The sequence below is a fragment of the Euwallacea fornicatus genome, chromosome 27 (genome assembly GCF_040115645.1).
Source record: "Euwallacea fornicatus isolate EFF26 chromosome 27, ASM4011564v1, whole genome shotgun sequence".
In the NCBI taxonomy this organism is placed as follows: Eukaryota; Metazoa; Arthropoda; class Insecta; order Coleoptera; family Curculionidae; genus Euwallacea; species Euwallacea fornicatus.
The window spans coordinates 2,919,569-2,934,572 of NC_089567.1; the positions used below are offsets into that span (position 1 = coordinate 2,919,569).

At 32.2% G+C, this 15,004-nt stretch overlaps 1 protein-coding gene across 14 annotated transcripts in view; it reads right to left on the reverse strand.

The window, feature by feature from the left end:
• rg (rugose) overlaps positions 1 to 14,506 on the reverse strand; it is a 677,097-nt gene extending 662,591 nt beyond the window's left edge. For all 14 annotated transcript variants that reach the window (XM_066297050.1, XM_066297056.1, XM_066297048.1 and 11 more), the window contains exon 1: positions 14,143 to 14,506. In XM_066297050.1, the coding sequence (XP_066153147.1) occupies positions 14,143 to 14,301 (159 nt within the window). In that variant the 5' untranslated portion in view covers positions 14,302 to 14,506. The remainder of the gene's footprint in view (positions 1 to 14,142) is intronic.
• Positions 14,507 to 15,004: the final 498 nt, after the last annotated feature.

Consider the following 15,004-nt stretch of genomic DNA (forward strand, 5'->3'; position numbering starts at 1 on the left):
TGTTAATTGTCCTATTTTGCGTAAACTATAACCCCTGAGAGCCATATTTACGATAGATTTCTTTAAATCTAAACTTAGTTCCTTTCTATTCGGCATTTTGAATCGAACTGATGAAACAATTTTAGAAAAAGGGAGAAGGTACTTTGTTTACAGTATTTGTTACCCGGACAAACAAAAAAAAACAAGATAAAACATGTTTACTCTATCTTTCAACGATATTCAATTTAATTGTACGAACAACAATGTTGCTTGAAAATAATACTATATTTTCATTAAATTATTCAATTAAACTATTGAAAACCGGTTCGACACATTTTTACTTAAGTACATAATATCATAACAGACTTCTTATCGAAAATGAATAAACGGAAAATAAAAAAAGTGATTTTTAACAAGACAAATCGAATGTTTTTTTCAACAAACTCGGGTGTACGAACAAGTGTGTTACATACTGTACATACGTAGTACAGTAATCGTAGCATGGAGTCGACACTGCCGGTGTTCTTTGAAGTCATTCAAAAAGTGGCCGACCTTTTTTAAAAAGCAGAGCCTTCAGCGGCTTTGCAGATAAATCGCAGAATATTTGTTTTTAATATACATATTTGATACACCCATTTACGGTTATGGTTTTTCTGCCATTTTTACGTAAAGCTGGTACAAACTGCTTTTTTATAAGTTTCGGTCTCTTTTTGCGGAATTTCTAAAGGAATGCTGACAGGATCGAGTTTACATTGAAATTACATATTGTAAATGCACAAAAAATCAAATTCTTTGAGCCATTTATCGACACTTAACAACTACGACGAAGAAATTCATTGAGTTAAGCCATAGAGTCTGTGTTTTTTTTATATGTCGATATTTTCATTTTCGTTTTGTGTCGGTAAATGGCTCAAAGAAATTATTTTTTTTTATAGAAGAGTGAAGAAAATAGGAAATATTGGAAAAATTATGAACCAGGATCATACGATACCTTTTTCGCTGCTATGCACATGGAGTTTTAGTACGTGCAAAGAAAAGACAATTAGACAATTGATAAGTGCGAGAGAGACGAGCTACCGTTTCCCATTCCATTGTCAACGATCGGCTAACGTCGTTGACTCGCAAGGAGTACAACTCAATCCGAGGATGGATCATGTTACAAAAAGGGCTCATTTTCCAATTAATGCGTTCTAAATACAGTCAGTCATAAAAGTATTCGTACACCCACTAAATTTCCCAAAAAACAAAGAAATACTAATGTAAAAAAAAAAAGAAAAAGAGCTACATATGAGATACCCTAAATGTATTTATTTTCAATAATTAAAATAAAAATTAAAAAACCAATGCGACAAAAAATAAATTAAAATGTACTTTTAAGTGATCACAAAAGTATTCGTACAGCGCGTCCCATTGGTTATTTTTCGGGTTTTACAAAAAAATTAGCGATAACAATTATTTCCTATTGTTGTTTATAGTAGTTTCTACGATATCAAAATTGTTGAATATACATTTGAAGCATTTAGTAAAAATGGGGCGTAAAGGATAAGAGTGTTCTCAAGATATTCGAAATTTAATTATTAAACTCCATAAAGAAAGAAAATCCTATTCCGAAATTAGTAAAATCGTTAATAGAAGTCGATCTACGATACAGTATATTGTGAAGAACTACAAAGAATCGGGAAATGTGTATAAAAAGCCAAGATCTGGAAGAAAAAGAGTTTTAAATTTACGCGAAGAGCGTTTTCTTATTCAAAAAATCAGAAAAAAACCCGAAGACAAGTGCTCCAATTTTGGCTAGTGAACTATCAAATATGAGTGGTAAAAATGTGCATCCAGAAAATGTCCGAAGGGTTCTACAATCAGCAGGATTTCACGGAAGAATGCCCAGAAAGAAACCGTTTATTTCTAACGCTAATCGGCAGAAACGACTCGCTTTCGCGAATAAATATAAAGACGAGGACGAAAGTTTTTGGAAAAGGATTTTATACAGGGTGAGTCGGGAGGATCGTGCCAAACTTCAGGAGCGTATTGTACATGAAAAATAAATGTAAAAAAAACTCAAATGTTGTTATCCGATTTTCGTTTGTTTACAAGTTATAGCGTAAATAAATTTTTTTAACTAGGATTCTATTTATCATAAACGTACCTTTCCTGGATGTTGGATTGGTCGTGGTGACCCTATTAGTTGGCCTCCAAGGTCTCCAGACCTGACACCACTAGACTATTGTTTGTGGGGTTGGTTTAAAACTGAAGTGTCCAGAGTAAAAGTGGACACTCAAGATGCACTAATTCAACGCATTAGAAATGCTGTAGCTGCCATTAAAGAAAGACATGAAACAATCAGGAGCGCGACGAGTGCTCTTCATAGACGAAGCCGAAAATGTTTAGAAGTTAATGGCAATATTTTTGAACATTTACTATGATATCCAAACGTTAATTTATGGAATTTCTTATGAAATTTATAATTTTTTTAAATTTTATGTTTTAATTTTATTTACGCTATAACTTGTAAACAAACGAAAATCGGATAACAACATTTGAGTTTTTTTACATTTATTTTTCATGTACAACACGCTCCTGAAGTTTGGCACGATCCTCCCGACTCACCCTGTATACCGACGAAAGCAAGTTTAACTTGTATGGATCAGATGGGAAAGGTAAAATTTGGCGTCAGAAAAACACACCATTGGAGGCCAAAAATCTATGTTCTACCATTAAGCACGACGGTGGCAGCGTTATGGTTTGGGGAGGAATGTCAGCCGCTGGGGTTGGAAGTTTGGCATTTATTGAAGGCAAAATAGATCAGTATCAATATATGAACATTTTGCGTGATAATATACCATTATGTGTGGAAAAACTGAGTCTTCAAAATTGGATTTTACAACAGGACAATGATCCAAAACACACCGCTCATAACGTAAAGATGTGGTTAGCCTACAATGTGCCGAAACTTCTTGATCATCCACCTCAGCCGCCTGATATAAACCCCATTGAACATCTTTGGGATGAACTGGAAAGAAAAATTCGACATCCTGATGTTCGGAAAAAAATTACAAGTCAAGAAACATTAAAAATAGTTTTACAAGAACAATGAGACAAAATTACACCCGAAGTCACTGTAAATTTAGTGAATTCAATGCCTAGAAGGCTAAATGCTGTAATTTTAGCCGGAGGAGGACCTACAAAATATTAGTTCATTACCCAAGACCCGAAAAATAACCAATGGGACGCGCTGTACGAATACTTTCGTGATCACTTAAAAGTACATTTTAATTTATTTTTTGTCGCATTGATTTTTTAATTTTTATTTTAATTATTGAAAATAAATACATTTAGAGCATCTCATATGTAGCTTTTTTTCTTTTTTTTTTTACATTAGTATTTCTTTGTTTTTTGGGAAATTTAGTAGGTGTACGAATACTTTTATGACTGACTGTATACCATCTCTACTGTGGTGTGTGTAAAAGTTGGAGTTTGTCCTCGAAGAATGCTCTCAAATTTGCATGTATACGCGCAATTCGCGACCTCCAAAATCATTTAGATCTACATCCTTGCTCGGATTAAGATGTACTGCTTGCGAGTCAACGAAGCTAGCCGATCGTTGACAATGGAACGGGAAACAATAGCCTGTCTCTCAATCTCCTGTCTCTCTCTCTCTCACACTTATAAATCGTCTAACTTCACTTGCACTCACTAAAACTTGATGTGCGTAGCAACGAAAAAGGTGAGGTATAAATTAGAGGGTGTGTTCATTGGATACATTCAGCTTGTTAACATTATAATAATTTTTTTGTATTTTAAGTCTTAAAAAAAAAAAGTTGTATCCATTGACGAGAAAAGTATAATCATTTCGAGACTTGAAGCAGGTGAAAACAACAATACCAATACAAATAGATTGCAATTATCGCATTCGAGTGTTTCTACAATTTAAAAGAATCGAGAAAATATCAAGAAATCGTTTAATGGAAATTTGTTGCCAAAGAAAGAACTTAAGTTATCCAGTCATGGAGATATTGATCAGGCATTCTTTAAGTGATTTAAAAAAGAAAGCAGTAAAGGATCAGCAGTCGGTGGCCCAAAACTACAGGCAAAAACGGAACAGTTCGCCTAAATAATGAATAAAGGCTCGGAATATACAGCCAGCATCAAAAATATTGGGATGGAGGATAAACATTTGCTAAATCAGATATTTCTCTGTTAAAAAGTGATAAATAAACCGAGATTTTTTTTATAAGATATTAAATCACCAACAACAAAAACTTACAGTACAAGTTTCAAAATGTTTGATAACAAAGAAAAACAATGAACAAATATTCAAAATGTTAACATGTCAATGATCTAAAAATATTGGGACGATTCCGTTCTTATACTTCTACGGGAAACACAGATATTTTTAATATTTAGAATGGCCACATTTTTGCTCAATAATACTTTTTAACCGCTTTGGCATTGAAAAAATAATTTTTTGTACAAAATCTGTATTAAATTTATTCCATTCTTTTCGCAATGTTTGGTTTACAGAGTCCTTATTAGTAATTTGATGACTTTTTATTTGCGTCTCAAGAAAATGTCATACATTCTCAATGATTAAAGTCTGGGGACTGGGCAGAAGTTTTGATGACCTTAGGACAATTATAAAGTACCCAGTCTTGTACTATTCGAGCGTCATGTTATGAGGTCGTTTTCTTGAAAGCATTTGAACGTGTTTAAAATGTTCACATTTTCAGCACTACATCAAAGAATTTTGTTTTAAAAGATTAAGATAGTACATTTTGTCCATTGTTTCTTCTAAAAATACCAATTTTCCAACTCCCCCACTTGATACGCAGCATCGCCAAAACATAACAGACCCTCCATCATACTTGAAAGTTTTTAAAGCTTTATTTGTCTTTCTTTACCTTCTAGAAGGTCCATCAAAGCCAAAGATGTTAAATTTGGACTTATTCCAGAAAATTACATGTGATCAGTAGTCATTTTCTTTTAAAATGTAGCTGGATGCAAATTCTAGCCGTATTTTTTTATTCTTTTCATTCAACCATGTTTTTTTGTGCTATTCTACCATGATAACCATGAGAATGGATGTATTGTTTGAAGAGATACCTTTTGCAGTATATGTTAGTCCAATAAAATTTGGAGTTTTGGAGCACTAATTTTTGGATTTTCTTTAACTTTTCGCATAATAGGACGTTAAGCCCTTTGAAAAGTTTTGAACGGTCAGTTTGTGAAATAAAGACCAGTTTGTCTTCATTGTTATATTGTAAAATAATATTTCTCACTGTACTTTTACTAAGTTTTAATATGGAAGCAATTTTACTATAAGAACAGTCTTGTTCATAAAGATGTATCACTAACTCTTTTAAATGGAAACTTGTGTTTTTACTGTGCCAGATATCGTAATTAATTTGAAAACTAAATAAAACTACTTAGCATAGCACGCACAAGATGAAACAAGTTTTTATTTATTAAAATCAGATTGTTGATATCAAGACCATTATGAATCATTCTAAGGGTATGTAACGGAATAGTCTCAATATTTTCGGTTGATTGAACGGTTACCATTTGGATTTTTGATTGTAAATTTTTATTGTTAAATATTAGAAAACTTTAACTGTAAGTCTTTATTGTTGATGATTCACGACATTATTATTTAAAAAATCTGTATTTATTTAACAACTTTTAATAAAAAAATACCTTATTTTGTAAATGATTAGCGTTCGTCCCAATATTTTCGGTACTGACTGTAAATGCTAAGAAAGTAGGATTAAACCTTTCCAGCAAAAACAATATTATGCATTGAAAAATTAGTGGTGTAGCTGCTAGTGTGCCAGTTGAAGTGACAGTAAACTGACGCAAACCTGGGAAGCCAGAAGTTCGAAAAAATCATCAGAATGACGATATTTTTAACGCAGATGAAACTGATCATTTCTACAAAATGACTCCGAACTCAACACTGAAATGTGAAAGAAAAAAGAGCACAAGTTAAAAAATGTCCAAGGAAAGAGTTTCTCTTTTTTTTACTACGAATATGACTCAATCAGAAAAACGGAAGTTAATCGTTATTAAAAAATAAAAACACCCTCGCTATATCAATAATATTAAGTAGTTATCTGCGTCCTACATGTCCAATAAAATAGCCGAGATGACGTCAGACTTGTTTATAAAAAATTTGCAAAATTGAAATATTGAATTAAAGAAAAAAAAGAAAAAAAATTGCTCTTGATAGACAATTGTCCAGTGCACCCAAAAAGGTCAAATATAGAGAATATTAACGTTCAATATCTCCCATCGAGAACCCCATCAGATTTGCAGCTGCAGGTTTACCAAGATATCATAAAATCAATGAAAGTTCATTTTAGAAAGCTCCAGCTAACGAAAGTTATTGAAAACAATCAGCAAAACAATGAGCGTACTATTAATCTTTTGGATGCAATATCAATTATTTCTAAAGCATGAAACAGGGTATCACCCCCAAACAATCATGAATTGTTCTAGACATGCCGGTTTGCAACTAGCCCCAGTAGCTGACGACTTTAAAGAGGACGACGATCTTTTTTAGCTGAGGTGACATAAAGGATAAACAATGGTTTTGAAAAAGAAGATGATGTACCTCTTGCTATAATAAAAGAAAACTTTACATTGTCGGATGAATTATGGACTGATTTTGTAAATGTTCACCTTCACTTGGCAACAAACGTTGCTTTATCTGATAAGCAAATTGCAAACGAAGTGCCGAACATCCAAGAAATCTAAGATGAAAGTATTGAAGCCTCTGAGGATGATGAAGATTTTAAGTCACCTCCAATTGTAAAAATCTTACACGCTGCAAAAACTCTAAAGAGTTATGCGCTATACAGGGTGTCCCAAACAAAGTGAGTTCCATGGGGATTGTGGAAGCGGTAAGAGATATAAGGTGACTCAAATTAGAAAAAAGAAGTGCATTTTTGTGCCCATTCAGGAAATGTTCTAAATTTAAAAATATGCACAGCGGTTGTCAAAATATGAGCAAAAAACTGAAAACTTCGATTTTTCGAAAATCATAAATTATAAGTACACTGTTTGAGTAAATTGTACCAAATTTGGCAGTTCTTTATTATCGACAACTAACAATTGAATGGCGTTTTCAGAATTTTTCCAGGCCTTCTAGATTTCGAGATATTATATTCAACTTTGTTATTTCTTATGGCGCCATATTGGATTTTGGTGCCATCGAATAGACAATAAAAAAAGTTATTTAATCGTGTATCACAAAGGTGCCCTTGGACCTACCGAAGTAAGATAAATAAATAAAAACATTTTTCACCTTAGTAGGCTTAGAAACAAGTACTTTAGTGTTAGGCAATATCTAAATGATACGTATAGAAATAGTAGGGTTGGAAATCGAGGCCCTATCAGTTGGCCAGCACGCTCCCCAGACTTAACACCTCTCGATTTTTTTGTTTGGGGATATGTAAAAAATAAGGTTTATTACAGATCCTACGATAGAGTAACAGAGTTGGAGGCTGCAGTTGTGCGAACCATTTAAGAAATACCTCCAGGTATGGTAAAAAGTGATTGTACGTCTGTTGTTAAGCGCTGTAGAGTTTGTGTTAATCATAATGGAGAAATATTTGAACAGTTTTTATAGGGATTAGGATTTTTTATTAGGATTAGTAATTCCTACTCATAGTGAGTAAAGGTACTAATTCCTTCGTTATGTTTCTTTGTTATTTTTAATAAAATCTATGGAATTGTAATTGCGTTAATACTAAAAAAACGTATTAAGTTTTTATTGTCCCATTAAACAGAATACGTCATACATTACTGCTCTTTGATTAGCGATACTAAAGTACTTGTTTCTGAGCCTACTAAGGTGAAAAATGTTTTTATTTATTTATCTTACTTCGGTAGGTCCAAGGGCACCTTTGTGATACACGATTAAATAACTTTTTTTATTGTCTATTCGATGGCACCAAAATCCGATATGACGCCAAAAGAAATAACAAAGTTGAATATAATTTCTCTAAATCTAGAAGGCCTGGAAAAATTCTGAAAATGCCATTCAATTGTCAGTTGTCGATAATAAAGAACTGCCAAATTTGGTACAATTTACTCAAACAGTGTACTCATAATTTATGATTTTCGAAAAATCGAAGTTTTCAGTTTTTTGCTCATATTTTGACAACCGCTGTGCATATTTTTAAATTTAGAACATTTTCTGAATGGGCACAAAAATGCGCTTTTTTTTTTCAATTTGAGTCACCGTGTATCTCTTACCGCTTCCTTAATCTCCATGGAACTCACTTTATTTGGGACGCCCTGTATAGTTATTTTAATGACAAAAGGCTGTTGAATGTAACCAGTTCTGTAAAGAAAAACACTGTATTGATTTATCTTAACTTATAGTGCAAAAAGTGAACAAATATCACATAATATTTGAATAAATACTATGTTTCTACCATACATACGTAATTAGAAATAATTTAAAAACTATATTAGATTATTTATCATATAGTTTTTAATATTTTAAATAAATGTTTGTGATTTTTTTACATCTTCCTTTAATCATAACCAAAAAAAAGCTTGATATAACGACCCTTTGTACTTGGTCCCTACACCATCGTTTTATTCGACTTTCACTAAAATAAATAATATCTTTGGTAATATTCAATATAAAATATACAACAGTAGAAAAAGTATTAAACTGGCATGTTGGTATTTACGTAATTCTTTACCATACAATCAAGCACAAAATATGTATAGGCAATTAATGCTAGTGGTGGTCGCAGAAAAGGGTCAAGAAGTAATCACTTATAAAAATATGCAATAAAACTTGTTTAATAGGAATATGCTTAATACGAGATCACGGTTATAATGATCAATTTATAAAATCCCGTCAAGTATATTATAAACCCTTCATATTAAACGAGCTGCACTCCTATTGGGTCCAGGGTAATTCTTTAGTTAGAATGCTTTTAGGGAAGTTTTATTTCTTTAAACATTAAATTTCTTGGAAATTATTAGTGATTTCATTGTTTCAAATAAATCACAATTCAAAATTTTGCATTTATGAATTGGTGCCGATATCCAAAGACGGTTCTATTTTAGGATATTCTGATATTTGATATGCATCACTGAAAGTGGCATTGAAAAAATTGCAATGGGTGGCAGCCGCGACAGTACTACCTAATAAAGGATATCCCAAAACTAACACAAGTTGCTATACCCTTTTCCCCGTATTTATTTAATTTTTAAAATACAAGGTGTTGAAATTTTACTAAAAAATTATAAAATTGTGGTGGGGTGGGTCGGGGCAAGAAAAAAATGGTACGCACTGTTTTACTAGAAATAGAAAACAGTTTTCAATTCTCCGTTCAATTATGAAGAAAAACAATTTTAACTCTTTTTCATAAAACATTATTTTTCAGCAAAAATAATTTCAATGCGTGCCGTTGAAATAGCATTAGATCCTGCGAAGTACGTAGCTTCTTGGAAATGAAAGGAATTTCAACAAAAATGTATAAAACATTTTTTAGTTTTAGAACGTTCTCGACTATGTGTTAGTTCAATTTAATAGTAATTCGCATTGTATTTTTTCAGTGTCATCTTATACATACAGGGTGTCCTACGGAAAAGGTTGCACCCTGAATATCTTTTCTGATGTTTGTTAAAAAAAAACCGGTAACGCACATCAACTTTGATAGGGAAGGGGACATAATTTGGTGAAAAATTTGCTTTCGAAATGTCATCATTTCACTCGTGGGAACCATCCTTTTGAAGTATTCAAATTGAAAAAGGGGCTGCGTTGTACCTTGTTTAAGAGGTAATTTTATTCTCTACGTGATCAAGCTTTTATCTTTGTACGTCTTTGTTGTAAAAATTAAACAAAAACCAAAAATTTGATTTTAACCACTTCTACTGGTAATTTATTTATTTTATAATAAGAGATATTGAAAGTGACCTTCATTGTCCATAGATTTCCATACACATGTACAGCTGATCCTCATAACGTCGTTGCACATTATCTAACATTTCTGGTGTCGTAGACCTGCAGTCTTCAACGATTCGAGCTTATCACTCCTCCAGAGAATCAGAGTAAGTGTTATAGATCCAGGTCTTCAAATGTCCTCATAACAAAAGATCTAGGGGACTAAGGTTAGGGAATCTTACGGACTACTCCACTGGACCTATTCCGCCAATCCATCTTCAAGGAAAATCATCATCTAGAAATTCTCAGACAGCAACAGTGTAGTTTGGAGGCGTTTAATCTTCTTGAAAACGAATTCTTGTTCTAAGAAGCGAGGATCTTGTTCAAGTATTTCAGTTATCCACGGAAATATGGCGTCTTGTAGAAATTGTACAAAGTTTTTTTCATTTAAGTTTCCAGCAACGAAAAATCGTCTAACAATGTGATCATCAAGAATCTCTGACCAAATATTTCATTTTTGAGATTGTTGAGTCTCTCGGAACAAATAACGATTGATATTGCTCCAGTAACGACAATTATGGTGTTAATATCACCATTTAAATAAAAGAAAGATTATTCAGAAGATATATTATCAGTCTTTTTAAATGTGACATGTTGCTAAAGAAGTTGCAGAATTCTAATCGACGGTAGAAATCATCCCCAAATAATTCCTGTACTAGTTTTATGACATAAGGATAGAATATTACTTCTTTTAACATTCTATGAACAGTATTTTTTGAATCGCCGGATTCCTTAGCAATTTTTTGTATAGACGTTCTATTGTCCATTTGAACATATCCCAAATCGGCAATTTCGACTTAATTTCTTCTCATTGGGCGGTCACCTTCGTGTTTTCTTTTTATTTTGGACACGGAACCTGTCTCGTTGAGTTTCATTAGCAACTTAAACACATAAGGCTGGCATACCATTTTTTAAGGTTGATAACTTGAAGACCCGAGCTACCGCTTTTGAAGAATTATTGTTTTTGTAATACAGACTCAAAATCTCGATCTTCTCTTGGAACGGGTAAACCATTTTATCAAATTAAAAATTAAACGAATTCTGAAGTGATGTCTTGCCATGAAGTACTAAAGTCACTTAGTAATTGGAAAAATATCGATAAATTGTTCCTCCAAAAAAATTTGGATATATTAATCTTAAATGTAATATTAGAAATGCCATTGTTATTGATACATTTGAGACGTCAAGACGATTTGAGTCTAACTATACACTTTCAACATTCATTACAATAACATTCATGACTAAAATCAAATGTTTGATTTTTGTTTAATTCCTACAAGATCGACGTACAAAAATAAAAAATAAAATCTTCACCGTGTAGAGAAAAAAATTACTTTTCATACGTAGTTAACGTAACCCCTCATCCAATTTGAAAATTTCAAAAAGGTAGTTCTTAAAGGTAGAGAAATGACATTTTCAAAACCACTTTTTCACCAAATGATATCCTCCGCCCTATCAAAATTGATGTGTTTTAGCCTTTTTTTGTTTAACAAACAAGAGAAAATATTTTCAAGGTGAAAACTTTTCCCGGGGGCATCCTATATAAGCTCAACTATGAACCTTCATTCGTGCCCAATTAATGACCTCTGATAAGAAATTTGTTGCTGTTAAATCAACTTCGTTTGAAACAGTAACAATATTTTTATAAGAGGATTAAAGTGTGCTCTCAAGTTAGGTAAAGCTTAAGTTGAACGTAGCTTAAGTCTTACTTGCACAATAGGAGTTTATACGTACGTCTCAGTGCAAACTGTGACACTATTTAATTTCAGTGATTAAATTTCCTTATTGCTTAGCGCTTGCCTAATGCCGAGTCTTTCTCTTACGGAACTATAGATTACGCTTGCCTGATATGGAACAATTAATTAGCTTTTACTAGTACTAAAATAGTGTTATTAAGATGCGAATTTCATACGGAAATTTAGTATCGTACCAGTCCAAGTTTGCGAAATAAGAAATGAAACGAGGAGCGAACTGACAAGCTTTGCAGTCAAACGTGTGCGACGATTCATACAAATTTTGTATTCTATGCTATTTTTTCGTTTGAGATAAAAATTCGTAGAATCAACGATAAATTAGAATATCGGTGAAACTAATCCTAAAAATGATGGAAACTTAATTCACCTGGTAAAGGCCGGCAAAGACTATCTAATGTACACGACAAATGTGGCAAATTGTGTACTTCGCTGATTATGTGATACTAAAGCTTATCTAATAAAATATTAATGTTATCAAATTGTAATATTAAAGTAACACATTACTGTTCATTTTTGCGACTTTTAAACGGGAAATAATATGTATACTTCTGAAATATGTGTGTATTATCAACATCAATTCAATACTATTTTAATGTCAAAACGTGCAGTAAAACTGAAATTTAGATTGCGAAATAGAAAAATATTTGAAAACCACTGTGAATGTCTATAAGTTTTTGATTAGGAAATTGCTGAAAATATTTCTCAATTCTGTAAGCCTGTTGCCAAAGGTCAAGTATATAACCAATTTAAAAAGACAGAATTATCTCCGAAATATTCAGGTAAATGTATATAAATTTAAATTCCAAGTGATTTAAAATTTAACGAAAAATTTTGGATATTTTTACTGTTTTAGATTTTAATCTATTTATTCAAATAACATAGTGAACGACGGCAAATTCGAAAGACGATGCCTTAGACCGCTTTTCGTCTACCAGACTGTCAATATGATTTAGATTACTAAAGCTACGTGGAAATCAGAAATGTTTACATTAAATTAGCAATATTCAAGTGCAATGATGTGGTTTTCATTAACTATTTTGATATAATTTTTATATTATATTGCATATAATTAGCAGTTGAGACATTTATGTGGATTTAATAGTTACAAAATTTATATTGAATTGAAAGATAATATACACATGAATATATAGAAAAGAGTTACCATATAATATACTGTATTAAATATCAAAAATAGTAAGGTACATAACTTTACTAGTTGAGATTTGCGGGTTGAGCAAAATAAAGTTTCTAACTGATTTACGACCAGTAAAGGTGAATATTCTTCACAATATTTATGCAATTTTTTAACATGTAGTTATAAATAACCATAATATTGAATTAGTAAATTTTGAAAACTATTACTTTATGATTTGGTTTAGATAAGTATTAAACAGTGTTACTGAATGGACATCCATTATTTGCTTAGAATCTGAATGATTTGTTTCCATGGATTGATGTTAAAATAAAATTTACTTCCCAGGTGGAAAATTTATCAATTTATGCTATGGTGGTTTATACTCTTTATGATCTACAATTTAACATCTGTAATTTATGACTTACTTATGAACTATTGAAAACAGCAGCAGATTATGTTCCCATGTATAATTTAGCTTCCCCATTAGACTATTTTAACTGAATCATTTGACAAAGAATAACAAATTTACCTATATTACTCTTCAAAATGCAGCTAATTCATTTTTGTGTATATATAATACTTTATATATGTTAAATGTTAGACAAAGAGTGAAAAAACGTTCAGACAAATGTGAGAAAGAGGTGCTGACAAATGTTAAATAAATATAAAGCAAATGTTTATATATCTGCTAATTATAGGAATATTGCTTTTTTTAGATTTCATTAATGGACCCCTATCTATATTGTTATTGTCATGAAGTGAGATGGAGCATCTTATAGACAACAGTTGGGGCAGGTCTAATAAAAAAATATTTTGAATTGGAGATAAAATTAATAGTTTTTTCCAAAGTATTATAAGTGTTTAACATAAAAAACAGTAAGAAATAATTGTGGACACTAGACAAATTTGTAGGGACTGTTTGAATGTATTTCTGAGTGTTTGGGATGATCTTCAATAGGTTTCTACCCTGTTGGAATGAAGCTCCTGCTACTTAATTGTGTGCTTAAACTAATAACACAGATAGCAGCAGGTAAAACTAAGCAAATGTTGCTTTGTTTATTACTCTGGTCCACCCCTCCCAGCTTCTTATACCTGCACCTGCTATTTCTGGCAATTCTTACTGTATTATATGTTACATATAACTTGTCAGGGTAGAAAAGAGTTGCTAATAAACTTATGATGCAATAAGGCGAAAAAATACTCTATCGTAGATATATCTGCATTTTTTATTAACAGAGAAGTCAAGTGCAGGGTACAGGTTAGTTTTGAACTTGGTTTTAAATGTAATGTGAAAATAATTGATTACTTACCAGCTGTAAGACGGTGTTGACCACTTCCTTGTTGGAGACTTGTCCTACCTCTATAAGGCCGATTAGGACGGCGAATTTGAGATTATCGTTCATGGCCATTCTCACCACCTCTTCGGGGTGTTTAATGTCACTGAGGGGCGGTTTCGTTAAATCCGCCATAGCGGCACAAGTTTTCCACGCCAGTTACCACAAATATAGAACTAAAATCCGTGACACTAACACGTAAAACACAACATTTTCCTAAAAGGATTAACTTATCGTACACCTTCTGCCAAGTGTGGCCGGAAAATGACAGAACCACTGCCAAATTTTCGAGCAGGATTTTTTCCTGCGGCGCAGGAAAAGCGATGCCCTGTATGTTTATTTGACATTAATCAGCTGATTTCAGTTTGTTTGCACTACGTCGCCACTGTTGCCGTACTGCTGTCTTGTCGGAATTTGTAAATTCGAAATGACGTCTCATAATTAGGTGTTTTCAATATCGAATATTTCACCGTAATAGCGTTGTTAACGATATGTAATTTTTCGCATTTATCTAAAAATAACAATGAAATTCATAAACATGTAATTAGTTTGTATTACACGAAATTTTTACAATATGGGCAGAACCACATAGAAACAATTCGGAGCAGCAATGAAATTCCCTAACTTAATTTTTACCATTTCACTCATTCAGAATATCCACTTTTTTATTAATTACTCATCTCTATATGAATAGAGGTAATGAGCGTTTGCCTATCATCGAATCGACTACATAATCTTTCTCACTCTCACATATTCCAGTAGAGTTCTCGAGAAATATTTAAACATTTAGCCAATTCGAAATATTTTAACTATATGAAAGCGCCTATTGATTGAATAA